This window comes from Leopardus geoffroyi, chromosome D3, assembly GCF_018350155.1.
Source record: "Leopardus geoffroyi isolate Oge1 chromosome D3, O.geoffroyi_Oge1_pat1.0, whole genome shotgun sequence".
Classification (NCBI taxonomy): Eukaryota; Metazoa; Chordata; class Mammalia; order Carnivora; family Felidae; genus Leopardus; species Leopardus geoffroyi.
Genome location: NC_059339.1, coordinates 1,002,758 through 1,027,009, shown reverse-complemented (window position 1 = coordinate 1,027,009; position 24,252 = coordinate 1,002,758). Strand labels below are relative to the sequence as shown.

Here is a 24,252-nt window from a genome sequence, read left to right as displayed (position 1 = left end):
TCCGGACACCTAGACGTTTCAGTGCTTGACCCTTTCATGACGCTTTCCGCTGTCACTGTGACAAAGAACGATCCTTTTCTCGATCCAGGTGTTGGCGGGGGGTTATATAAGGACCTTCACCTTTTTGATTTGCTGTTAACTCCGTTCAAAACGTGATTTTTGAAACAGCTCACACCTATTGAAAAGTATGCCCTGAATTACCTGGAGTTATTCCACACGCCCGCTGGCCCGGAGAAGGAGGGCAACGGCGAGGTAAGGGCAGGTGGGCGGGCTTCTGGTCCCACCACCCACGAGGGCCTCGGCTTCAGAGGCAAATTCAGCCTGAAGTAAAGTGACTTGCCAGGAAGTCAGGGAATGAAAATCCAACCCACCGGTGTGGAAAGAGACAAAAAGGAAGTCTTGGGAAACCCCAGGGAACGCTTCTCATTCGACCGGAAGTCGCTTGATGCCGGCTGGGTCGGAGGGCTAGGTGTTGGGGGCGGGGAGGGGTCCAGAGAGCCCGCGGCCGGAGAGGGGCTCGGCCGGTGACGCGGCGAGCCGGGCCGCGGCATCGGGAGTCCCAGAGCCCCCGTGTGCGGTCTCCCCGCCAGGACGCCGTGCTGACCGCCGTGACGGAGTGGGAGGCGCGGAATGCCAGGGCCCAGCGGGAGAGGGAGGCGCGGGCGCTACAGGAGCAGGAGCACGAGGAGCTCCTCACCTACACGAGGGAGGACGCCTACAGTGCGGTACGCGGGGCGCGGGCTGCGGGGCGCTGCTGCCGGGCCGGGCCCTCCTCTGTTCCCGTGGCCGCTGCGGGAGGCCTGACCCACGGCTGCAGGTGTCCGCTTCCCGCGGGCTTCTCCCCGAGTGCGGTCAGGGCGACATCACGGGCGCAGGGTAGACGGTTGGTGGCCTGTGGCTGCGTCTCGGACCGGGTCGCCCTGAGCCTGCCCCTCACCCGCAGGAGTACGTCTGTGAAGGTGCCGACGGGCAGATGGAGGTCATGCCGGTGAGTGCCGGTGCCCCTGTGCGTCGGGGCGGCTGCCCTCCCGGAGCCGCACGGCTCAGGCTCTCCCTCCTGTGCGCAGCTCTGGACGCCGCCCACGCCCCCCCAGGACGACAACGACATCTACGTGGACCCGGTCCTGTGTCTCACGTACGAGAGCACGCCCATCCCGGAGTCCAAGCTGCCTCCCGTGTACGTGAGGAAGGAGCGCAGGCGCCACCGCACGGACCCGTCAGGTGCGCCCCGCGGCCGCGCTGGCGTGTCTTGGCTTGTGCTCACGGCTGGGGAGGAGCCCCCGTGGCCCCGCTTGGCGTGGAAGCGGGAGGGCGGGTCCGTCTCCGCCAGCGGCTCCGTGGTCACCGCCCCGCCCCGTTCCTGCCCCTCGCCCGCAGAGGCGCGGTCTCTCGTCGGCCGCCTGGCTGACGAAGGCCCTCCGTGCAGTCGCAGGCAGGAAGAAGAAGCAGCGCCACGGGGAGCCCGTCGTCCCTCCGCGCTCGCTGTTCGACCGCGCGACGCCCGGCATGTTGAAAATGCGGCGGGAAGGGAAGGAGCAGAAGAAGAACATTCTGTTGAAGCAGCAGACGCAGTTTGCCAAGCCTCTGCCAACGTTTGCCAAACCCACGGCCGAGTCGGGCCCGGACAACCCCGAGTGGCTCATCAGCGAGGACTGGGCGCTGCTGCAGGTGAGCGCGGGGCCCCTCTGGTCCACATCCCGTCGCCGTGCTCCCTCAGGAGGGCGCGCGAACCGGCCAGTGGGTCTCGCTGACCCGTGTCGCCTGGAACGTCCTCTAGGCCGTGAAGCAGCTCCTGGAGCTACCTCTGAACCTCGCCATCGTGTCCCCGGCCCACACGCCCAACTGGGACCTCGTCAGCGACGTGGTCAACTCCTGCAGCCGCATCTACCGCTCTTCCAAGCAGTGCCGGAGCCGCTACGAGAACGTACTCATTCCGAGGGAGGAGGGCAAGGTGAGCGCCCACCCCTGCTCCCCACCCCCCCTTGCACCCACGGGACTCCAGCGCCCGGCTCCACGGAGCCTGGCGAGGTGGGTCGCCTGCGCCGTCCCTGGCGCACACCCACGGCTCCGCCTTCACGGCCGCCGTCGGTGCGGGCCACGGTCCCACACCTGGAAAGTTCTGTGTGCCGTCCGCAAGCTTGGCCCACCTTCGTCTCTTTTCCTTTCCTTTCCTGAGAAGGTGTCGGGTGAACTCGAGAGCCTTTCTTTGGCTCCGTTGGCTCTACCTCAAGAGTCTGTCGGTGTCTTCCCCGCCGTGTCGTTGCCGTGCTCCCACCGGGCCTGTTGGCTGCCACGGTGGCAGGACCGGCTCTGGACCCCCGTCCCGCCGACCGTGCATGGCACGTGCCGAACGCACAGCAGCCAGGTGCTTGGCATCTTTCCTGAGAAGCCGGCCGTGGCGGCGGCCTGACCTCTCCCCACCCTACCCCCAAGAGCCGGCTGTGCGGACGAGCGTCCGCCTGCATGCTTTTTCTCGTTCCTTGAGCCGAGCGGGCTTCTTTCCGTCACCTGCTGTCTTCGCCACCTCCCGTCTTGCCGCTCGCCCGTCTGCCTCCCGTCTGCCTCCCTTCCGGAGAACGTCCCAAGGCCTGCGCCCACGCTGACCCCACAGGGCACGTGCGGCAGAGGCCCGCGCGGTCCTCGGATGAAGGGTGAAGATCACTCCATCGTCTCCGTGTTCGTTTTCCCAGAAACGTTCGTCTCAGGGCATTCGTTTGCTTTTTGTTTAAGAACAAAAAAAGCAAGTGTTTTTCACAGCACCTGTGGTGCCTTCACCGACGAGACCTCACACAATCTCGTGTTTGGTCTGATGTGTTGGAAGCGCTACAGCCGTAGCGTTAACGCGGGAAACACGATGCTGACGCTTTACTTTCCTCTGTCACACGTGAAGTTAACCCCTAGGAGAAGACAAAACACGTGTCGGGCACGAAGGTGACGTTCCAAACGAACCGTAGGCAGCGTGTGGAGGGCCACGTGTGGGGTGCAGACTCCGCCTGGAGGGTGGCGCTCACAGACGCGGGGCGGCGGCGGCGGCGTGTTGGGCGCAGCCGGGTGGGAGCGGAGCCCCTTCACCACCTGCCACGGCCGCTGGTGTTCTCGTGACGTACCTGGTCCCCAGCCTGCTCTGCCTTTCTTCCTTCCCTGTACGGTGACGTGGGAGATGAGGTCCCGCATTCGGGGCCTTCCCGCGCCCGTCTTGTCGTTCTGGCTTTCCTCTGATGCCGCCCTGCTCGATTTAATGGCGTCACTCAGACGACGCAGGGAGGTGCCCGTGCACCGCGTCTCCCAGCACGGCGCTTACTGTGTAGGGGTCTCAGTTCCCATCCCACACGCAGTGTCTGACTCCCGGTGGCAGGGCGGTCAGAGCCTGGAGCCGCAGAGGACGGTCCCAGAGAGCTCTGCTTGGTTTAACTGTAGGACACGTGAAGGGGAAGGTCGCCAGCCACACACAGTGCCGGAAGCCCCCGAGAACAGGCTCAGGCACCCGCACGCGCCTCTCCCCTCTGTGCGTGCGGGCGGAGGTCTGCCGTGGGGGCAGCCACACCGGCCCCGCCTCACGCGACGCATGCGACCGCGGGCGCCTTGCCCAGCGGCTGTCCCAGCGGAAGGGGAGTCCTCCCTCCGCGGGGCTCACACGAGCAGGCGCGTGGAGAGGCCTGGAGAGGCCTGAGGACCCGCAGCCGGCGGGTGGCAGTGCCGCCTCGGGAAGGAGGACCCGCGCGCGATCTGGGAGGCCTAGCGCCAGGCCTCCGAATCAGCCGCCGCCCGCCTGACGCGCTGCCCTCAATTTTGTCTCAGAGTAAGAACAACCGTCCCCTGCGCACGGGCCAGATGTACGCCCAGGACGAGAACGCCACGCACACCCAGCTGTACACGAGCCACTTCGACCTGATGAAGATGACGGCCGGGAAGAGGAGCCCCCCCATCAAGCCTCTGTATGCTCCCCGAGCTCCCCTTTCCGCCCGTGATGGAGCCAGCGTGCGCGGCCTGCCGCGAGCGTCCTCCCGCAGGCGGTCCTCGCTGGTAACCGTCGTCTCCTTTCTGTGCTGCAGGCTCGGCATGAATCCCTTTCAGAAAAACCCCAAGCACGCCTCCGTGTTGGCAGAAAGGTATTTTTGTATCTGTGACACGTTTTCGTCATGTGAAATGTCTTTGTTTTCACGTTCCCTTCGACTCAGCGCGGTCAGTGAATCGTGCAGACGACGCGTCCGGGCGGTGGCTGGTTATCTCCAGCGACTGCCCGCGTGGCGTTCTCGTGACAAGGGCCTGTCCCTGCCTGCAGCCTGCGGGGTACGCTGGCGGACGGGCAGGGCAGCGAGAGAGGCTTTGTCCTCTCTCAGCCATACCCGCCTCTATCCTGGCACACGTCGTGTTCTGCCTGGAAAGTACCCCGGGCGTCGGGGTGAGTGTACCTGCTCTGTGAGTGAGCAAAAGAGAACAAAGGACGGACCGAAGGGTGGGCAGGGAGACGCGCGGTTACGAGTAAGCAGGGGCGGTGAGGCCACGTCGGGGTCTGAGTGCCGGCCGGCCGGGTGTTCGGCGTAGGCTCCCCTTGCTTTCCGAGCGTTGGACGGTTTACGACGAGGGAGCACGTGTCTAGATGAAGCCTGGGTGCCCACCTGGGCCCAGCCTTCCTGGTTGTCCAGGCGACGGTCTGCAGCATACCACGGGCCCTGCTTCCTCCTTACCCGCTGTCAGCGTGGTCCCGAGCTGGCCCGTCTCCCCTGAGACCCCGGCGGCCCGTCCTGGCCGCTCTGTGGGCCTGGCCTCCGCAGGATGCTCCCCGCCTCCTGGTCCCGGGACGGTTTCCCAGAATGTCCACGTGGCTGGTGCCTGGGCCCCCCCTCGCACACCACCTTTCCCCCTTTGCCGACAGACCGTGGTCCTTTGTGTTTCTTCACGGTGCAGACCGCCTCTGCCTTCTGTACTCGAGTTATGTAGCACCCGTGTGTCTGTGGACGTAGGGGTTCTGGGGTCTGGGTTACAGAGCTGGCACACGGTATGTGTTTGTAGATTAAATTAGCAGATTAATCCCCGCGATGGACCATTTACTGACACGCTGTGTGCCTGGCACTGTGCTGGGCCCAGCGGTTCGTCAGCGAGCAGAAGGGCACGTTCTTAACTTGTTTGTTGTGCCTGCAAGACACAAACTCAGACCGATCTTTTTTTTTTTTTTTTTTTTTTTAATTTTTTTTTTTTTCAACGTTTATTTATTTTTGGGACAGAGAGAGACAGAGCATGAACGGGGGAGGGGCAGAGAGAGAGGGAGACACAGAATCCGAAACAGGCTCCAGGCTCTGAGCTATCAGCACAGAGCCCGACGCGGGGCTCGAACTCACGGACCGCGAGATCGTGACCTGGCTGAAGTCGGACGCTTAACCGACTGCGCCACCCAGGCGCCCCCAAACTCAGACCGATCTTATGGAGGTGGAAGGTCTGTCCCACAGACAGACGGCACGAAACAGCCCGGCAGAGGGGACCGGGGGTGTTCCTGCTGGATGTTGCTCCGATGCGAGGGCGTGTCAGGTCACCCATCGTGGGGCTGAGGGAGACGGGTTACGAGGCAGGTCTGCAGGACGAGCACAAGGGGGCCCGGGTGGCTCCGAGATAGGGGAGCGGGGCAAGCGGGGAGGTGGGCATTTTGGGGGCGCCCGGGCGGACGAGATTGTTCAGTGTGAAAGCCTGGCTGGGGTGAGGCAAGCACTGGCCTGGGTGTCTTGGGGGCTCAAGTTAGTTTCTGTGTCTGGCTCAGGTCAGAGGAACGGGCCCCATGTAGACAGGGCTAGAAGGTGGGGGTGAGGGGAGAGGAGAGGCCGGCATGTGGGCCCGCAGCTGGCTGTCCTCTCGGAGTCTTGTGGCAGCCGAGGGTGAGGGTCCGCAAGGAGCGCGGGCCGGGCCAGCGGCCCAGGGGGAGGACGAGCTGTGGGGGCCCTGCCTGGAGCCGGCTGGTCCAGGGAGCCCTGTGTGCAGGAGGGACCACCGCCAGAGGAAGGCCCAGGTGATCACGTGAGAGCAGGGGCAGGGCGGTGGGATCTGGTGAGACGTCCCGAGCGGGCTGGCACGAGCATGGGGGCGGTGAGGGGCTGACGTGCAGGGGACCCGATAGGTGCGGCACGGCCCGGGCCCTGCTAGGGAAGGCCCAGAAACGGGGACGGCGTCCGTGAGGCTTGAAACAAAGCTGGACTCTCTGTGACAGGCGTCGAGGAGATGGGGAGGGAATAGGAACTGGGGGGCGCCCCCCCAGGAGCAAGGCTCAGGATGGGGAGGGCTCTGAGGGGGCCCACCCTCCCCCTGGGCTCCCCTTGGGCTCCCCCTGGGCTCCCCCTGGGCTTTGCCGGTCAGCCTGGAGCCGTTGGGAGGCCAGCCGGGGGTGTTGGCGGCGCTAGGCCCTGATGTTAGTTGTCGTGGACACAGGGGCATCTGGAGGGCCAGAGTGGGGCCTGAGGACACAGGGCTACTGATGGCTCTGCTGGTTGGGGGAGGGGAGGCCCAGCCTGGAGCAGGTGGTTAGCCCTGGGGCGCACGCACACGTTTCAGTCCCCCGACGTACCGGGCGCTGTACCGGCTGCCGCTGTGGTAGACCGGACCTGCCTCCTGGAAGGTTCTCTGTGGAATGGGAACGGGAGACGTGGTCTCGGACGATTCCTGCAGCTTTTTTTCTTGCGAGGGGGCTTGACCACAGCGGCCTCCTGGCACCTGGCTGCTCGGGTGGTGAGAGCCCCCTGCCTTTCTGGAGTACTCCGCTCCCCCCGAGCGTGTCTGTTTATCTTCCTCATCTGCTCTTGTGTTTCAGCGGCATCAACTATGACAAACCGCTGCCTCCCATTCAGGTTGCATCTCTTCGAGCAGAGCGTATCGCCAAAGAGAAGAAGGTGTGGATGCCGGGGCCCCCGGGTGGGGCCAGGGTGGGGGGCGTGGGGGGCGGGCTCCTCCCCACGGCGCCTCTCCTCTCCTCTCCTCTCCTCTCTCCTCCCCTCTCCTCTCCTCTCTCCTCCCCTCTTCTCTCCTCTCCTCTCCTCTCTCCTCTCTCCTCTCCTCTCCGCCTCTGCAGGCGTTGGCCGATCAGCAGAAGGCGCAGCAGCCGCCTGTGGCGCAGCCCCCGCCGCCCCCACCGCAGCCGCAGCCCCCGCCGCCCCAGCAGCCGCCCCCGCCTCTGCCCCAGCCCCAGGCAGCGGGTGGCCAGCAGCCCCCGGGGCCACCGGCCGTCCAGCCGCAGGCCCAGGCGCAGCCCCAGGCACAGCCCGCGCAGCCCCCGCCGAAGGTGCCCCCGGCCATCACGACAGTGGGCAGCGCCGCCGTGCTGGTGAGGGGACACCTCTCCCTGGAGACGGGGTCAGTGCGGAGGGTCTGTTTAGACACAAGCACGGCTCACTCAGGAGGCGGAAGGCCCAGCTTTGCCCCGGCAGGAGCGTGCGGCCACAGGGGGCGCCCTCAGCCGCGCTCCGCCCGCGCTGGGCTCCGCGGCTGGGCTGTTGGGCAGGGTAGGAGGTGGAGGCAGCCGGGAAGTTTGGGGCTGGGCCGAGTGAGGTGTCGCTGTGAGGTCGGGCCACGGAGGCACGGGGACCATTGGTGTCACCGTGCAGACTCCCTTGTCCCGACCCTCGCGCCTCGCCTCGGTGCCCGTGTGGGCGTGTTCCCTCACACACGTGCACATGGGTCTTGGTGCCCGTCAGGGAGAGGGGTACAGTGACGCACGGAACAGGGAAAGAAAGGCTGACTCGTGATCCCACACGTCCTGTGCTGCTGTCATTGTGCCCCGGTGTGCTCCTCACCGTGTGCGCCCGCACGGCCTGTCCCCATGCGGTGTGGACGCTGGAGTCACACATGGGGAGAATGCCTGGACCTTTCTGGGAAGCGCCACTGCCGGGCGTGGGGGTCGTGGGTCCTCGTCTGTAGCTGCGTCCGCTGCAGTGGGCTTGTTGCGTGACCTGGACGGTTCCTCCGTCAGAAAGCTCACTCGCTCATGGAGCCCCTGCTCCCGTGGCCCCAAGGGCGCAGTGGTGGGTGGTTGGGGAGGGACTCTGTGTGCGGCCCTTGTGATGGCAGTCTGTGGGGAGAGAGTGGGCAGCAGCTAGCACGGAGCCTCGGGCTTGGCGATTGTGGGGGTCGGGACGGCTGGTGTGGCCGGGGCCCCGGAGGAAGGGGGCAGGAGTCGGCCGTGGGGCTGTGGAACCAGGCATGCGTTTGGATGATTCCGATGAAGTGGAAACACTCGGAGGTTTTACGCAGGGAAGAACTTGTCCTGAAATCCAGATGCTTTTCTGTTTTCAGCAGGCGGGAGCCATTAAAACGTCCGTCACGGGGACAAGCATGCCCACAGGTAAGGGGTCCGAGACGCCCCCATGAGAATTCCCTGCATCCCCGTGCTTCTGCCTCACAGGTCTCTCCCCCCAGGCACAGTGAGTGGAAACGTCATCGTGAACACCATCGCGGGTGTCCCTGCCGCCACCTTCCAGTCAATTAATAAGCGTCTTGCTTCACCCGTGGCACCGGGAGCCCTGACCGTGAGTTGTCCCTGCGCACGGGTACCTTCGGTGGCACGTGAGACTTAGGACCCCGTGGAATTTGTTTGTATTTATTTATCGTTTTAAAGTAACCTCTACACTGAATGTGGGGATCAAACTCACAGTCCCAAGATCAGGAGCTGTACTGACTAAGCCAGGGGTTGCCCCAAAAGTTGTTTGCTTTTTAAAGAAATATCCCAGTGGGGCAGAAAGTACCGACCCAGCTTGAATTTCCTAAGATGATGGGAGTGTTCAGGGAACGGCGTCCGCGGTGTGCTTGCTGAGGGCGTGTGTTGAAGTCCCTGTAGCGGTTGTGGGAGGAGAAAGGCGGGTCGTGAGGCTGGGTCGCAGACTCCACTGACGGGGGCGCCTCATGTACCATGACAGGTTTGCTTGGGGGGACGTGGGGCCGCAGAGAGGGCCACTCTTGGGGGAACCGTACGGGGGGGCACGCGAGGGCCAGGTGGGGTGCGAAGCGCAGGAGGCGTGGTCCGCTCGTGGGGCGGCCAGACCTGTGCATGGGAAGCGGGCAGAGGGAAAGCCGTGGGGCCGTGAGACCCTCTGAGCGCAGAACCGGGAGACCTTGCACTCACCAAGACACACGCCGTGTCTGGCCACCTCCTTGCCCCTGGTGCTTCACTGTAAATGACAAAAATAAACGAGACTGAGGAGGCTCAACTTACATCTCCGTTTCCAGTTTAGTCCCGTATCCAAGGACAGCACGTGCCCTGCGCGAGCAGTGCTCTGACAAGTAGAGTATCATCCCTCTTGGTTTTGAAAGTGTCTCCTATGACAGGTGCTGCTGTAGCGATCGAGACGAGGTGGCGGTGGCAGGGCAGGTACAGCTCCGCAGAATGGGGTACCGAGTCTAGAAAGAGACCCCCGTACGCTTGGGCGTTGGTTTCCATGGAGAGCGCCAGAGGATCACAAGGGGAGAGCCTGGTCTTCTCAACGAGTGGCGCTGGGAGGCCTGCGAGACCACGAGCCGGGCCCCCGCCGGGTACGAGGAGTCACCCGAGGTGATCGTACACCCAAACGTAAAACCCAAAACAGAAGGACCCGTACACGGAAACCCTGGGAGAACAGCTTTGCTCCCTTGCTTTGGACGGAGACCGAAAGTTAGCCTTTGTGAAAGTCAACATCTGGTGCCTGAAATATATTAAGAAAATGGAAAGCTTGGAAAGTGCTTGTTGGCCACGTGTGATAAAGGACCGGTTTGTAGATTGAATGAGGAGTCTGCAGTAAGAAAACAATTTCAGACAGCAGACCACAGATCTGAGCAGTCACCTCCCCGAAGAAGCAGGGACAACAGGCGTGGACAGGGGTTGGACGTTGTTAGTCCTCAGGGAAAAGCAGGCGAAGGGCCCAGTGAGGTGTGCCGGCGCGTGTCTCTGAGCGCGGCTTTAGAAACCAGACCTGGCCGCCCGCCTGGAGCTCACGCTGCTGATGGCGGAGTCTTAGCTTCGTGTGGGAAATGCGGAAGGCGGCCTGCCGCACAGCCTCGCACCTCCACGCCTAGGATTTCCCCCAGGGAAGCGAAAGCACGCTTCTGCACGGAAAGCCTGAGTGTGTGTGCAGGGGGCTTCGTTCATAGTCACTCGGAGAGGAAGCGACCCCAGGACTTTCAGCCGTGAATGGATGGGAGGGCCCGCTGGCACGTCCGCTCCCTCTAGGAACACCCCGCCGTGCACAGTGGGCTGCTGGCCCGCGTGACAAGGTTTGCCAGTGAGCAGCATTTCAGAAGGCCTCACGTTTAAATAACGTGGGAAAGGCAAAACGGTAGAGACAGGAGACAGTACGATCTGTATCTAGATTGCGGTGGCTGCTTGGCCACATGCACCTGTGAACACTCATAGGTCCGTGTACCGGAAACGGGAGAGTTGTACTGTCTGTACTACGGCATAAATGAGAAGTTTTTCTAACGTATCGTTTAGGATTATTTTACTTATTTTTCTTTATGCTTTGCAATAAAGCACTTTTGATTTAGTGTCTTAATAAATAACAGTGGCCAGTGGCTGGGCGTGTGGCATTACGAATGTCCTGCGTGGCCAGTAGCACTCCTGGTGTGAGGGTGGACACCCAAGTCGTTGCACTCGTTCTGTTTTGAAAAAGACCCGTTTCTACATTTGACGTTTATAGGAGGTAAAGTAGTCCATCCGTGACGTGTTTTTTGAGTAGCTCTCAGAGACGAGGTACTTTTTGTGGCGACGTGGGAGTAGAAATTGGAGTCCCACACGGCGTACTTCCCAGGGCTCTGAGAGTCCTGCGGCGGGACCGCCCAAGAGGGATAGGTACCAGGGAGGCCTCTCTGAGCTTCCAGAGGACGGGACGACATCGTCCATGCATGCGACTCTTCAGCACTGGGAAGGCATGTACGGGGCCCGGCGGGTGGTTCTGTTCAGGGGGCACAAACAGACGTCTGAACAGAGGCAGGAATCCCCCTCCCAGAGGGGCCCTGCGCGCTCGCACCGTGGGACGTTGAGCTCACTGGTCTTAGGGTTTGTGTGTCCGGCTGAAGGATATGGGTTTGTTCACCGGCAGCTGGGAGCCCTGGGAAGTGCCTGAGCAGAGGTGTGCTCTAGGACAGTTCCCGTGACGCTGCATGTGTCGCAGAATGGGACCCGAGAAGAAAAGGGCAGAGGGAGGACCGTCTCGAAGTCCAGGAACGGGCTTCTCTTTCTGGTAATGAGGTCAGGCCTGTTACTTACACTGCTCTCTAATGAAATGCATCAGAACCATTGGATACAGAAGACTCATCATCTCTTTAAAAGTTTTAAGGAGCTGACGAAAAATGTATTCGGGCAAAGTCTAAGGAGGAAGAAATGCAGAGAAACTGCACCGACGTGGTGTCTGCCTTGCGGTGCCTCTTACCCGTGTCGCCAGACAGGGGACCCCATGTGAGCCTGAGGCTCGCTCACCCCTGGGGTGTCTGGACAGAGGTGCTGACCCCGTGAGCCGGGAGCCCGGCGGCTCTTCCCGGGACGCGCGGCCGAGCCAGAAGTGAACCCCAGCTTCCCTCCACCCTCGTGCTGCCTGCAGGGGCGGCGCAGGGTGGGGCCTCTCTCCCTCCAGAGTTGGAGCCACAAGTCTGTTCTCTGTCAGCCGGAGGACAGTAGTCAAGTTTTAGGGCAAAGTTGTGGATTTCCAACTGTGCAGGGGCTTTGGCGCCTGTGGCCCCCACACCCGTCCGAGGTTCACCATAGAGAACGTCTGGGAATGAGAAATATGGTTACCAGGATTGAAAAAAAGAAAAACTCTGGTAACGGGCTACAGTGTGTTTACACACAGTTGGGAGAATTAGCTGGAAGAGGAGTCCCGCCCAGTGCCGTGTGGGCGACAGCAGGGAGTGCGTGGAAGAGAGCGCGTGAGGCTGCAGACCGGGAGCCTGTGGTGCATCAGAATCCAGACAGGGAGGAGGGCGGGCAAAGGCAGCATTTGAGGATGCGAGTTTTCCAGAACTGAGCGACGGCACTGATCCGTACTTACAGAAATCCCGACCGGTCCCCATGCAGCCCGATGTGGGACCACGGGACGGAGCCCGCGCCCGCACGGGGCCGGCCGCAGAGGGACGTGAAAGTAGCCCGAGCCCGGCACGCCGCCTCCGGGGGTGGTTTCCTTCTCGCCGGCCGTGAGGCCGGGAGCTGCTGGGACGACACGATGAGCTAGTGACGGTGACCACCACCTCTGGTATTCCATCTCCTCCGGAAATACCTTGAAGAACGAGGGTAACGTAGCATTCCCAGAAGACAGGTCCCAGCCGGTGGGCCCTTGCCGAATGAAACACGCTTGAGGCAGAAGGCGGCTGTTGACAGACGGAAGGTGTGAGGAACGAGGCAGACGCCGACCCGACAGCGACTCCGCGCGGGGCCAACAGCAGGGACCACGCGCGGGGCCGGCGGCGTGTGAGTCAGCGGGGGACCGAGGTGCTGGAAACGCTCTGCGGTCTCTCAGGAGGAGCACGGTGTGACGCCTTTGAGGAAACTCTAGCAAGTGTTCACGGGGTAATTTTAGCGGAGCCACCAGAGGAATACGAGCGTGACTCCCGTGCTCGGGAGGGGAGAGCAGGAGAGAGACGTGCTGTGAGGGAAGGCGGGAGAGCAGGGTCGAGGCGCGTGGAGCCGGACGGCTGCCCGGGAAGCACAGAGCGTGGTGCCGGGTCCGCGCGCGGGGATGGGGACGGGGCGGCCGTCCGCACCGAGGGGCCGGCAGGGACCAGGGGAGTCAGTGGGGCATGCCCACTGCTCGTGGCGGGACGCGGGCGGCCGTGGCTCGGAGGGTCCATGTGTGGGGCGCAGGGAGCGGCAGCGCCTGTGCGGGGGCGGGAGAAGCTCGGTGTGTCTGGGGAGTGAGCGCCGTCGTCTGGAGGATGGCCCAAACCTCACAGTGTCCCGGGGACAAGAGTCTTTGAGGACAGCGGGGACGGGAGCACCGGCGTCTCAGACTGGTTTTCTGTGGTTAACCGACCCGCTTTAGTGGAACTCGCTCCGTCGGCACGTTCAGCCTGTCAAGCCGCTGAGATCCGGAAAGCGCTCCATTTTCTTGGGTTCAGAGATTGGGGTCCTCTGCCTCCCACGACCGAGAAAAGAGAAAAGCGCCGAGTGACCTGACGGCCTCCCCCGTCGCCTCTTGCAGACCTCCGGAGGCCCTGCTCCCGCCCAGGTGGTCCACACCCAGCCGCGAGCGGTCGGCTCCCCGGCCACGGCCTCGTCCGACCTGGTGTCCCTGGCACCCACCCAGAGCGTTCGCGCGGTTACCTCTGTGACAGCCTCGGCCGTGGTCACTACCAGCCTGACCCCGGTGCAGACCCCGACCCGGTCTTTGGTGACTCAGGTGTCCCAAGGTAAAGGCGGGTTCGGTTTCCCGTGTGACCCTTCTCACCGTTAAACCGAGCCGGGACCTCGAGCGGTCGTTTGTCACGGGAGGAGGGGAGGGCCGTGTGCGTGCGAGGTCTGACGGAGCCCCTCTCCAGCCGCAGGGGTGCAGCTGCCCGGGAAGGCCATCACGCCCGCACACTTCCAGCTGCTCAGGCAGCAGCAGCAGCAGCAGCAGCAGCAGCAGCCGCAGCCACCGCCACCGCCGCCGCCCTCCCAGGTGCAGGTTCCGCAGATCCAGGGCCAGGCCCAGTCGCCGGCGCAGATCAAAGCTGTCGGCAAGCTGACCCCGGTGAGTATCTGGCAGGAAACCGCACGCACGCCATCTGATGCCTCGCGTTGTCATTTAATTCCAAGTGTGTTTTGCACGGATCCGCTGTGGTCTTTGGGGGAAGTGTGCTTGTCTCGTCTTTAACAACCACTCTCCGTACGGTGCCCCCCCACGGTCGTGTGAGCGGCCTGGTCACAGCGCTCTGGAGACGTGTCTTCCCGCTCGCTTTCTGGCGCTGTGTGCCGCAGTTCAGGCTCCGAAGTAGAGGTTCCGTCCCCAGCCAGAGAAAATGGTGACGCGTAGCACATGTGCGGTGTTGTTCCTCAAAGTGATTTGAGTCCTGACGTTCCTGATTTTTGCCGCTCTGCACCACCTGTGCAATCGTGTACAAAAATACGTTCACTTTGAAGGGAGATACTGTATCTGCCACATTGGAAAAGCGCCATTGCTTGGCACGGGTAGTGAGTAGAGAGACAGAACTGCTAGAAACAAGACAGTGTTTTAGAGTTCCAGCTAGTTCCCAGGCCTGCCACAGTAAGTACCTGACCTTGGGCCTGCCCTTTTCGCTTGCCGAGGGACAAGAGGGCATGCCGGGGCGGGGGGCGGTGTGCAAGCCCTCAGCTGAGGCTCCACTAGTGAGGCCCCAGGCGCACCAGAGAAAGGACGAGCCACCTGATAACAGCATTCACACTCGATCATAGCCAGAAGGCCCAGAAGTGATCCCAGAGAAAGCACTCAGTTCCTGTCGCGCCAGCCACGTGTCAGGGGCTCTGTGACTACCAAATGGGACAGCCCGGGTCTAGAACATGGCCGTTACTGCAGAAGTCTGGGGGACGGCCCTTAAATTAGAAAGTTAGTGGGCCCAGCTCCCTCTCCCCACCCCACCGCACTGCCTTCCCTCCTCCCCATGTCCTGCTTCTCCCCAGGACACGAGGGCCTGCCCACTGCTGCCAGGGCCTCCCGATCACTCACTTGTTTGCCTGTGCCTGGGCACAGCCTGCCCTCTCTGAGGTCGATTTCAGAGTTGTCGTCATTGTCCCCATGTAGACACAAATCTGATAGGAATTACACAGCATAAGTTCTCTAAAAAGAAAATTGACTCCTTAAAATAGTTTTTGGGCTGTTTTGGCATCTTAATGTTTTAACTTAAAGGCATGAGACTTCTTTATCGATTGTATTCATTTGGAGACACTTAGAACAAAAAGTTGAGAGCTGATGCACGTCTCCTAATAAACTTTAGAAGTTCAAAAAGGATTACGATTTATAGACTTTAAAAATTTTATAGGCTACGGATTTAAGGTCGCTTGTTTGCGAGTGAGAGAAACCAAGAAATTTTGCTGTGAATTCACTCATCTGTCAGAATTACTGTTTCTAGTTTGCGTCAATAATGCTAGTTTTTAATAAAAGAACATTTTTAAAAAATGTCAGAAAGCCCCTAGATTATGGTTTGCATATTGCGTATTAGCAACTGTCTACCTCGGTGTTTAATGGATAGTTCAACGGTAACTTGAAACCAAGATTTATGGATTTGGAATGCGGCTAATATTGATGAAAAGCTACTTTATCTGGGTTTTAGGAACATCTGATCAAAATGCAGAAGCAGAAACTGCAGCTGCCCCAGCAGGCCCCCCCACCGCAGGCCCCGCCAGGGCCCCCACAGCCCGCCACACAAGTGCAAGTGCAGGCCCCGCCACCCACGCCGCAGCAGAGCCCCCAGCTGGCCACGGTCACGGCCCCGCGGCCCGGAGCCCTGCTCACGGGCACCACCGTGGCCAACCTCCAGGTGGCCCGGCTCGTAAGTTCCAGTTGATGCATTTGTTTTTCCGAGGCAATGTCTTTGAACGTTTACGTGGACTGTTACTGCTTGCTCAGGCCGACGCTAGGCGTTCTGGCGGGCCTCCTAGGAAAGCGATAGGTGCGCTTCCCTCCCCACGCCGCCCAGAGCTTTGGCGGGCGGGGCAGCTGGAGGAGGCGGGGAGTGAGCCAGACGATGCAGGGAGGGCCAGGCTCTGTTGGGGACGAGGCCCATGTCGGGAGGTGGGCGAGGCCTGAAAACCAGGCTCTGGTGTCCCTGTGCTTTGTCGGCCCAGAGACTCTGGAGGTTTCTGAAGGGGAGCAGAAAGTCGCAGTGAAATCAGCGTCTGGGAAGAGGAGTGAGATTCGGCAAGAGCGGGTCTCATGTGCTGTGGGCCAGACACTGTCCCATCAGGCGAGCCTGTGTCCTGCTTGGGGAGCCCCCCGTTCTGGCCCTAGTGACCGCTAACGGCAGGGACCCTGCTCCGGGCCAGGCGCCGCCCTAGGCCCTGGACCTCTCACGTGATCAGTGCTCACAGGCTGCTGCTGAGGCAGGAGTAGGGGGGTTTGAGTGTGCACTCAACTGTGCAGGTGGGCAGACTGAGGCCCACAGCTCAGGTAACTTGCCCAAATCGTACTGCTAGTCGCCTGCCACTGGGCGGCTCGGGCTGGGTGCTCAGGCTCTGCTGTGTGTGTGCCTCACGCCTGCTCTAAGGCCGCAAGACGGGTGGGAGTGGACAGGAACCGGGAAGGCAAGTGTGGTTCTGCCTGTATTCACAAGAAACGTTAAGTTCAAACAAGAGTGGGGATCACGTGTGGTGGCCAGGGTGTAGGGAAGGCGGCACGTGCCCCCTGCAGGGTCGCCGGAGGGAGATCGGCTCCGACTCTGGGGGGAGTTCCAGTGATTCGGCCAAAAGCTGCTCACCAGTTTACCTCGGGGACCTGTGTCTGTTCCCTCTAAAGAACTAGTAGGAGGAGTACCACGTGCCGGGCGCACAATCCTGTCGTTTCGGGCGTGTTAGAGGAGGGACGTAGGTCCCCCTTAACTGGGGACTTTACCAAATAGCGCAGTGGCGTCCCACTCGTTGGGACAGCACGCAGCTTTGGACGATGATGTGGCAAAAGGCAGAGAAACCGACCACAAGCTACGTGCAAGTCGTCCCGCTTGCACACTTTCACAGCAAGTCACGAAGGTGAGAACGTCTCACGGGCTCAACGCTGGTTTTCACACCCACGTGTGTGTAGGTTTAGGGTTAGCCGAGTGCTTGCACGGGTGAAGTGGATCTGTTTTCCTTTCCGAAGATGCAACATAATCGACGAGCACTCGGTAGCAGCGTGATGACTGAGTAGCAACAGGTGGGATCCGTGGGAGAGCTTTCTGGAAGAGTGTGGCAGGGGCCACAGGAGGGGGCGGCAGGCCGGCCTTCAGTCGTAGCGGAAGGAGCGGGAGACGGCTTGTGTAGCAGACGCTGCAGGCCGGGGCTCCTCCGGGGATCGGGGGCGGAGAGGCACAGGTGCGAGCTGCGTGGCAGGGTCTGATCGCGAGCGTGGGTGTGCAGCACGTGGGGCTCATGGAGCCCCCGTCCCCGCGCTCGCCGGTGGCAGGTCAAGCGTAGATGAGCCCACGCCCCCGTACGTGCCTTCAGCCGACAACCACTTTTCACTTTGTGAATCGTTTCCCACCGCTTGGCCTCTTGTGGGGAAATGTTTGCACAGACGCGTGCCGTCCCGAACATCTCTGGACTCTCCCATTATTTTCATTGTTTAGACCCGGGTTCCCCCTTCGCAGCTGCAGGCGCAAGGGCAGATGCAGGCTCAGGCGCCCCAGCCGGCCCAGGTGGCGCTGGCGAAGCCTCCGGTGGTGTCCGTGCCTGCGGCCGTGGTCTCCTCGCCGGGTGTGACGACCCTGCCCATGAACGTTGCCGGGATCAGTGTGGCCATCGGGCAGCCGCAGAAAGCCGCAGGTGCCTGTCTTGTGTGGCCCCTCGCCCTCCCCCCCGCCCCCCCCCCCCCCCCGTTGCGCTTAGAGCCTCGAGCGGGGCCAGCGCGTCCTCTGGCACGATGGCCACCCGCCCTGGCGGCTTCCGTGCTGGACGCCCACGTCGAGCATGTCAGGGCAATGCACCTTCAGCCGGAGTGCCCCTCGGCTTCCCAAGTACAAGGTTTGGCCTTTCATTTAACCATTAACGTTCTGAGCTCCCCATATCTTTACGTGAACGTCCTCATGAGCCCAGAAACCACGTAAGCGTACCCGTGGGGTGGCCGCGTTTGTCCCGCACAGATCCCGCGTGAGGTTTTCTACAGGGACGGCGTCAGTCTGAACCACCCAGCGGCTCGGGGAGATGCAGGGAGCTTCAGGGAAGCCCCGAGACCCGCATCCCTCCTGAGCTCTGTGACTGAGGACTTGGTCGTGTTCACAGGACAGACGGTCGTGGCCCAGCCCGTGCACGTCCAGCAGCTGCTGAAGCTGAAGCAGCAAGCCGTGCAGCAGCAGAAAGCCATCCAGCCACAGGCTGCCCCGGGCCCAGCGGCTGTCCAGCAGAAGGTACTGGCTTCCTGCGGGGATTCTCCCGCCACCCTGTCTCCGCGCCGAGCCGGGCCCTGCCGCCGGGCACGGTGTGCGCGTGGGACGGGAGGGTCCTGTGAGCCTCGCCTCGCCTCGCCGCCTGACGACCCCGTGCCCATGCACTCAGGCTGCACGGGGGTCTCGGGGTAGGAGCTGCTGTGAGGCCTCCCGGGGAGAATGTGGTTACGGGACGGGGAGCCCCGGGTGCCAGGAGCCTGCGGGGAGCTGGGAAGCGGGCTGTGGAATTGCACGGCTGGGAAAGGGCCGGAAGGATTCAGGGGTGGAGGTGTAGCTCTCCGTGTGTGAGTGCCTGGCCCCCCAGTGTACGGGGCAGACCTTATGCTCAGATGAGCCAGGCAGGGGCCGTGTCCTCGTGTGTTTGTACACGCGTGCGTGCGTGCCGTGAGGGGAGTGACGAGCTGAGGGGAGAGGGGCCTGCCGGAAGGAGCGCTGTCCGCGTCTCGCCGACTCACAAGTGTGCGAGCACGTAGCTCTGAGCTGATTCGGGTCCCCAGGCTGTGCGCTCTGCAGGCGCCCCACTGACAGGAAGCGAGAGTGAGGTGCTGGGCTGCTCTGCGTACTCACTGGTAGCTCGCAGCCCGACGTGTAGGCGATGACGCTGGTTCTCCGAGTGCGTGTCAGACCCGCTGTTTTCCTGCACGGGAGCGGCTGTCGCTCCGGTGTCGGATTTCAGGGCAGGGCTGCGCTTGTCACCCGGAGGAAACTGAGGCTCAGAGAAAGGACATGACTTGCTCAGAGTCGCAGAGCTGACCGTCGGACCGCAGGGTCCCGCGTGCGGCACACGCGTCAGATGGACGGCTCTTCCCGGAGTGTCGCCGTCCCGCTTGCGGGGGCCTGCTGGGGGTGGAGATCCCGCCTGCCCCTGACCCCGTAGTGTCTGTGGGGACGGCAGAGGGAAGGGGCCGCGCCGGCCAGGGGCGTGGTTAGGGCGTGCCAGGGCAGACACGTTCGGGAGGGTGGAGGGGGCGTGGGTGGGGGGGTGGGGGTGATGGCTCAGGCAAGAGCCATCCTGGCAGCAGCCACTCCACGTGCCAGATGTGTGCCCTCGGGACCTCTTGCCCCTTCCTCCCGGGTGGGTGGAGCCGTTGGCCTTTGAGAAAGGTATGTCTCGTTGATTGCAGAGCCACACCCACCGCCGGGGCAGTGTCTCCCCTGTGGCAGACACTTTGAGGAGGAGACACTCCGAGTCCCCTCCCTGGTCCTTTCGGGCCATCCTGGGACTCGGCTCCATAGGCATGCAGGGCGGGGCCGCTCGCAGAGCCGGCCACGCTGGGAGGCACTGGTGCCAGGATGCCGAGGACACCGTGGTCGGGCCTGTGTCATTGTAGGGTTGGCGTACCTTGGGGCGGGGAAGAGGGGCGGGGGGCCTTAGCTGTAGCGTCGGTCTGATGTTCGTGTGGCTCGAAAGACTAAAGAATACCGTGGGTGGCCACGGCCTCCTAAACCAACCGTGTAGACTGTGTGCACGGCCTGGGGAACAGTCCTAGCTCTTCTGGCAGAGAAAACTAGAAATGAGATTAAACCTGCAAAGGTCATGCGTGTAGGTGTCTCGCCCTTTATGCCAAGTGGTTTTGGGTACGTGCCCAAATCGTAAAATTAGATTCAGGAAATTGTAGGCGGGTGTTTTTTGTATCGTGGTCAAGTTCACTCACTGACGTGAGGACGGACACGACGCCGGGCGTACAGATGGTGTAAAGGTGAGCCCCAGCCTGGTCTCCCAGGGGACTTGGGCACGGCCGGTGACACACAGGCGGGGCCGTGCCGGGAGCATGGGCTGGGGGTGCCGGGGGCCCTCCCCGCTGGCCCCGAGGAGGCAACGCCCGGCCTCGCCTGGCTCTGACCTAGGGCCGTCTCTCTCCAGATCGCCGCACAGCAGATCGCTGCTCAGGGCCAGCCACAGAAGGTCACCTATGCCACCCAGCCAGCCCTCAAGACCCAGTTTCTTACCACACCCATGTCCCAGGCCCAGAAGCTGGCCGGGGCTCAGCAGGTGCAGACCCAGATCCAGGTGAGCGGCAGCGCGTATGCGGAGACTGCGCAACACCACCGGGCGCGCACGGGCTGGTCGGATGCGTGGGGTGCGGAGTGACCGCCGGCGGATATCCCGAAGGCCGCACGATGGGCCTCTGCTCCTCGGAGGTGGCCGTGCCCTGACGTGCCTCGCTGGCTTTGCCGCCTGTGGGGTCGCAGCAGTGTGGCTTGGGGGCCGTGCTGAGGTCACGTTCCGGGGACATCCTTCATGCCTGTGAGGCTCCTCCGGGAGTTAGCGGTCAGCTTCCTGCTTCACGCATCCACACGCGCCATCACTCAGCTGCCGTCGGCCGTGTGGGCTGCTCCTGGCTTCGCCGCCGGCCCATGGCTGCTTTACAGAAGGTGGCAGGAGCCGCAGAGACGCGTGCCGGGCCTCAGCAGGGGGGCTGCTTCGCACATGTGAGCCGCGCACGTGGCCACCCGGGGTGGGGGAGCAGTGCTGTGGGGGGTGCGCGTCCATCGGGCTTCTGCAGCGGTCCCAGCCCCCCGGGCCTCCTCCTGGCCTCGGCTTGCCGGCGTGCCGCCGTGTCCCTCTGGCGGCTGCCGCGGCTCCGCCTGTCAGGACCCCGTGGACCGGCGGCTCTCGTCTTCTGTGAGCCACTGCCCGTTCCCGTGCTCTCCCAGCGCTGCTCCCACCCTGGCTGTTAGCCCTCGGGGCTCTGTACTGTTGCTGTCGGCGCCCAATCTTTGCACTCACGGTGTGGTGTCTCCGGATGAGCGAAAGTTCTTAACTTTAACGTGTCGGGACTCGTCGGTCTTCCTGTTTGTGAATCGCGCTTTCTGTGTCTTGCTTAAGAAACCCTTCCCAGACGTCCCGACGTTCCTTTCCCGTATCTTCTACAAACCTCGTAGTTTTTCATTCACACTTAGGTTTTTAACCTTGTTGGAGTTGTTTTCTCCGGGTGATAGACAAACAGGGATTCATTTTCATTTTCCCGTTAGAACACCCCGTTGCTTTCGGCACTACTTTCCCCCGACCCGTCGCGTGGTACCGGCATAAGCGGTGCCTTCTCCGGCACCGCGCTCTGTGTCCGTCCCTCGGGCTGCGGAGAGAGGCTCGGCATCCGGGAGGCAGAGCCCCCACCTCGTCCCGCTGGGAACATCCTGCTGCTCTTGGCTCTCTGTGCTTCCCAGTTCGAGTCAGCTGGTGCAGTTGACACGCCACAGCCACAGCTGTTGGAATTCTCGCTGGAACCGCTCGCTTTGGCACACGCGCTAGAATTAGCGGGGTGCGGCATTCCTGGACTCTGCGGATGAATCTGGGGGGAGCTGACGTCTCTGCAGCTCGACTGGAGATTCACCAGCGTCACGTGTCTTTTGTCGTTTAACTTCTTTAATGCCCTTTAACTAGGCTTTCTGGCTTTTTTCAGGAAGGCCGTATCTCTCGTATCGGATTTGTTCCTACTTAATGAACATTTCTGATGCTTTTGTAGTCATGTGTTTCTGAGTCTCTGTTTTCTGTCTGTGCCTTGCACAATCTCTGTACCTTGACCTTTGAATCCGGATGCCTCCATCAAGCCCTGTTCCTTCGACAGTCCATCCGTGGTCTCCTGCGCTTCCTTTGTCCCCCGGCACATGGCCCGCACAGAGTGGTGGCTGGAGCCTTGCTCTTCCCCTGCCCTTTTCTTCCTGCTTTGTTGTGCCCGTGAGGCCGCAGAGGCCCCGACAGAGTGGACGGGAGGCTCAGCCGTATCTGTTCACGTGATCATCTTTGCAAGGTCTGATTTGTTAAATCATCCTTCATTAGAGCAAGACAATTTTCTTCTTCACCTAGTTTGCTAGAAATTTTGTTCCCTTTTTTTTGTGGCGTTTTAAAAGTGTTTTTAGAGGCTCTTCTTCCCTTGGTGATCCCTCCCAGTCTCGACGCCCCAGTCCTGTCTCTGTGCCCATGACTCCAGATTCACACCTGCAGCCGATTGCTACTCCTGTTCCAGACTCTGGTCCTAACTGCCTTTGGACAGGTCCCCGAAGACGTGTGGCCTCTGCGGGGCCTTGGCCTCACCTGACCTTCGGCCTCGCCTGGGCCAAACCCACAGCAGCTGTCCTTTCTTGATCGCACACTCCAGACCCAGTCCGCCAGTGATTCTGGCTCTCTGGCAGTGTCGGGCACGGTTGTCAGGCCATCCTGTCACTGGGTCAAGTTTACTACTTCTGCGTCCTTACCGATGCCCGTCCTGTCAGTTACTGCACAGATGTGTTAAAAGTCTCTCACTCTGGTTGTGCACTTCTCCTTATGTTTTTTTCCATTTTTGCTTTTTTTCTTTTTTAATGTTTATTTTTGAGGGAGACAGAGCGTGAGTGGGGGAGGGACAGAGGGAGAGAGGGAGACACAGAATCTGAAGCAGGCTCCGGGCTCTGAGCTGTCAGCCTGGAGCCCGACACAGGGCTTGAACCCACAGACCGTGAGGTCATGACCTGAGCTGAAGTTGCACACTTAAACCGACTGAGCCACTCAGGTGCCCCTCCGTTTTTGCTCTTTATATTAGATCCCTTATTAGCTACGTTTAAATTAAGGATTTTAATTTTATGTCTCTGCTGCTATTGTTTCGGTGACTGTGTTCATAGTAGTTACCTTCTTGTGAGCCAGCTCCTTGAAGCCCGTCTTTGGGATTGCTTTGAGCTCTGGGTTGCAGGCCGATTCCTGCTCCTGCTGGGCTCCCGGGGGCTCCGCCAGGGCCAGATCCGCTGTGGCTTGAGGGTCGGTGTCCCTCGGGTAATGTCAGTTGGGTTCTGCGCCTGGGTCCCCTCCCCCGCCAGCACCAGGGCCTCAGGCGGTGCACTTCCTCGCAGATCCCCTCCCGGTGACGGAACCACAGTGGGGCCTCACTGACCATGGATCTGAACTCGGCCCTTTGTCTGCCGCGCCCCTGGCGACCGTGAGAATCCCCCGCGGGGCCTCCTCACGGAGCACGTGCTCTCAGGGTGTGAGCGCCTCCGCCCATCACTCTGGGTGCCACCGTGGCCGCGGTTTGGGACCGGGACTTCCTCGCCTCTTGCGAGTTCATGGACGCATTTAAGATGTGTCCGTGTCACCCACAGGGTCTCCGTGTTTCGTGGTGTGCCCACAGAGTCCCGGCCCGCTGTGTGCAAGTGGGGCCCTCATCCAACTGCCCGAGTCTTTGTTTCTGGTCAGCGCTGCGGAGGACTTGGGCGCGTTCGTTGTCCCAGCAAATCCTGTGACGATTTTTAATACAGTGAACTAGTGTGTGCTCTCCGCGTAATTTCACGTTTTATAATGAGAACCAGCGTTTACTTGGAGCTCTGTCATTTACAAGTGTGTCACGAAATTTCACATTTGCTCCAGAATTGTCTCAGAAAAGACTTAATTTCATCCCTGTTCTATGAGTTAGAACAGGCAGCAGTGTCCCGGCCCGGCCCCCAGCAGCTGCCCACTCAGGAGCCTGATCTGCCTCTGAACCGACAGCCCCGGGTAGACCCAAGTGGTCAGAATCCTCTTTCTGCCTCGGGACAGCCACGTACGCACGTGGCGGAACATTTGCGAAAGGCAGTGGCGGGGTGGGAAGCGGCACTTTGTCGGGAAGGGAGATCTCAGTCGTGATTGAGAAGAATATGGCAGCGTGATGAAATGTCGGTGCATCGTGGGAACAGGCTGAGCCTTAGCTGCAGTGGGGGTGCCCTCCCGGGACATTGCCCAGGCTCGAAGAAGGGACTCTTCCGAGAACTCTGGAGACGCTAAACTATTTCCTTCTGTCCTCGATTTACTTCTCTTACATAAACTCTCCCATACAAACAGTTCTTAGTAAAAGAAAAAACGTGGCTGAGACCCGAGACCAGGAGAAGCTGCTAGTTAGACCCGCTTGCAGCTTGCGGAGGCGGGCACGGTCCCCCTGCAGCGTGGTAAGCGGGGTCTCTCAGGCTCCAGGTGAGCAATCTGAGAGGGGCTCTTCTGGGTCACTTGGATGCTGTTCTGCTTTTGCTTTTTTTTGTTGTTGACATTTACTTACTTTTGAGAGAGAGAGAGAGGGAGCGCGCGTATGAGCACGAGAGAGGGACGGGCAGAGAGAGGAAGACAGGATGTGAAGCCGGCTCTGCAGTGACACCCCGACGTGGGGCTCAAACCCATGAACTGTGAGGTCAGGACCTGAGCCGAAGTCGGACGCTTAACCGACTCAGCCTGCCCAGGGCGCCCCTGTTTTTGCTTTTATTAAGAGCTGAAGGAAAGAAAGGGGGAGC

At 61.4% G+C, this 24,252-nt stretch overlaps 1 protein-coding gene and 1 long non-coding RNA gene across 2 annotated transcripts in view; one reads left to right on the top strand and one right to left on the bottom strand.

The window, feature by feature from the left end:
* The window catches only part of EP400 (E1A binding protein p400), a 99,013-nt gene that overhangs the window by 70,940 nt on the left and 3,821 nt on the right, over nucleotides 1–24,252 (top strand). Inside the window, 18 exon segments of the mRNA XM_045457784.1 lie at nucleotides 169–252; nucleotides 591–725; nucleotides 944–988; nucleotides 1,068–1,221; nucleotides 1,427–1,668; nucleotides 1,778–1,951; nucleotides 3,799–3,935; nucleotides 4,053–4,109; nucleotides 6,794–6,872; nucleotides 7,052–7,303; nucleotides 8,275–8,320; nucleotides 8,395–8,504; nucleotides 13,137–13,344; nucleotides 13,474–13,667; nucleotides 15,223–15,441; nucleotides 17,209–17,404; nucleotides 17,861–17,985; nucleotides 19,889–20,035. Of these exon segments, the coding sequence (XP_045313740.1) occupies nucleotides 169–252; nucleotides 591–725; nucleotides 944–988; nucleotides 1,068–1,221; nucleotides 1,427–1,668; nucleotides 1,778–1,951; nucleotides 3,799–3,935; nucleotides 4,053–4,109; nucleotides 6,794–6,872; nucleotides 7,052–7,303; nucleotides 8,275–8,320; nucleotides 8,395–8,504; nucleotides 13,137–13,344; nucleotides 13,474–13,667; nucleotides 15,223–15,441; nucleotides 17,209–17,404; nucleotides 17,861–17,985; nucleotides 19,889–20,035 (2,604 nt within the window).
* On the bottom strand, nucleotides 2,027–24,152 carry LOC123587796. Its single transcript, XR_006707525.1, has 3 exons — nucleotides 22,205–24,152; nucleotides 8,858–8,861; nucleotides 2,027–2,037 (listed from the first exon to the last, which is right to left on the bottom strand). It is a non-coding gene; the product is annotated as an uncharacterized LOC123587796 (long non-coding RNA).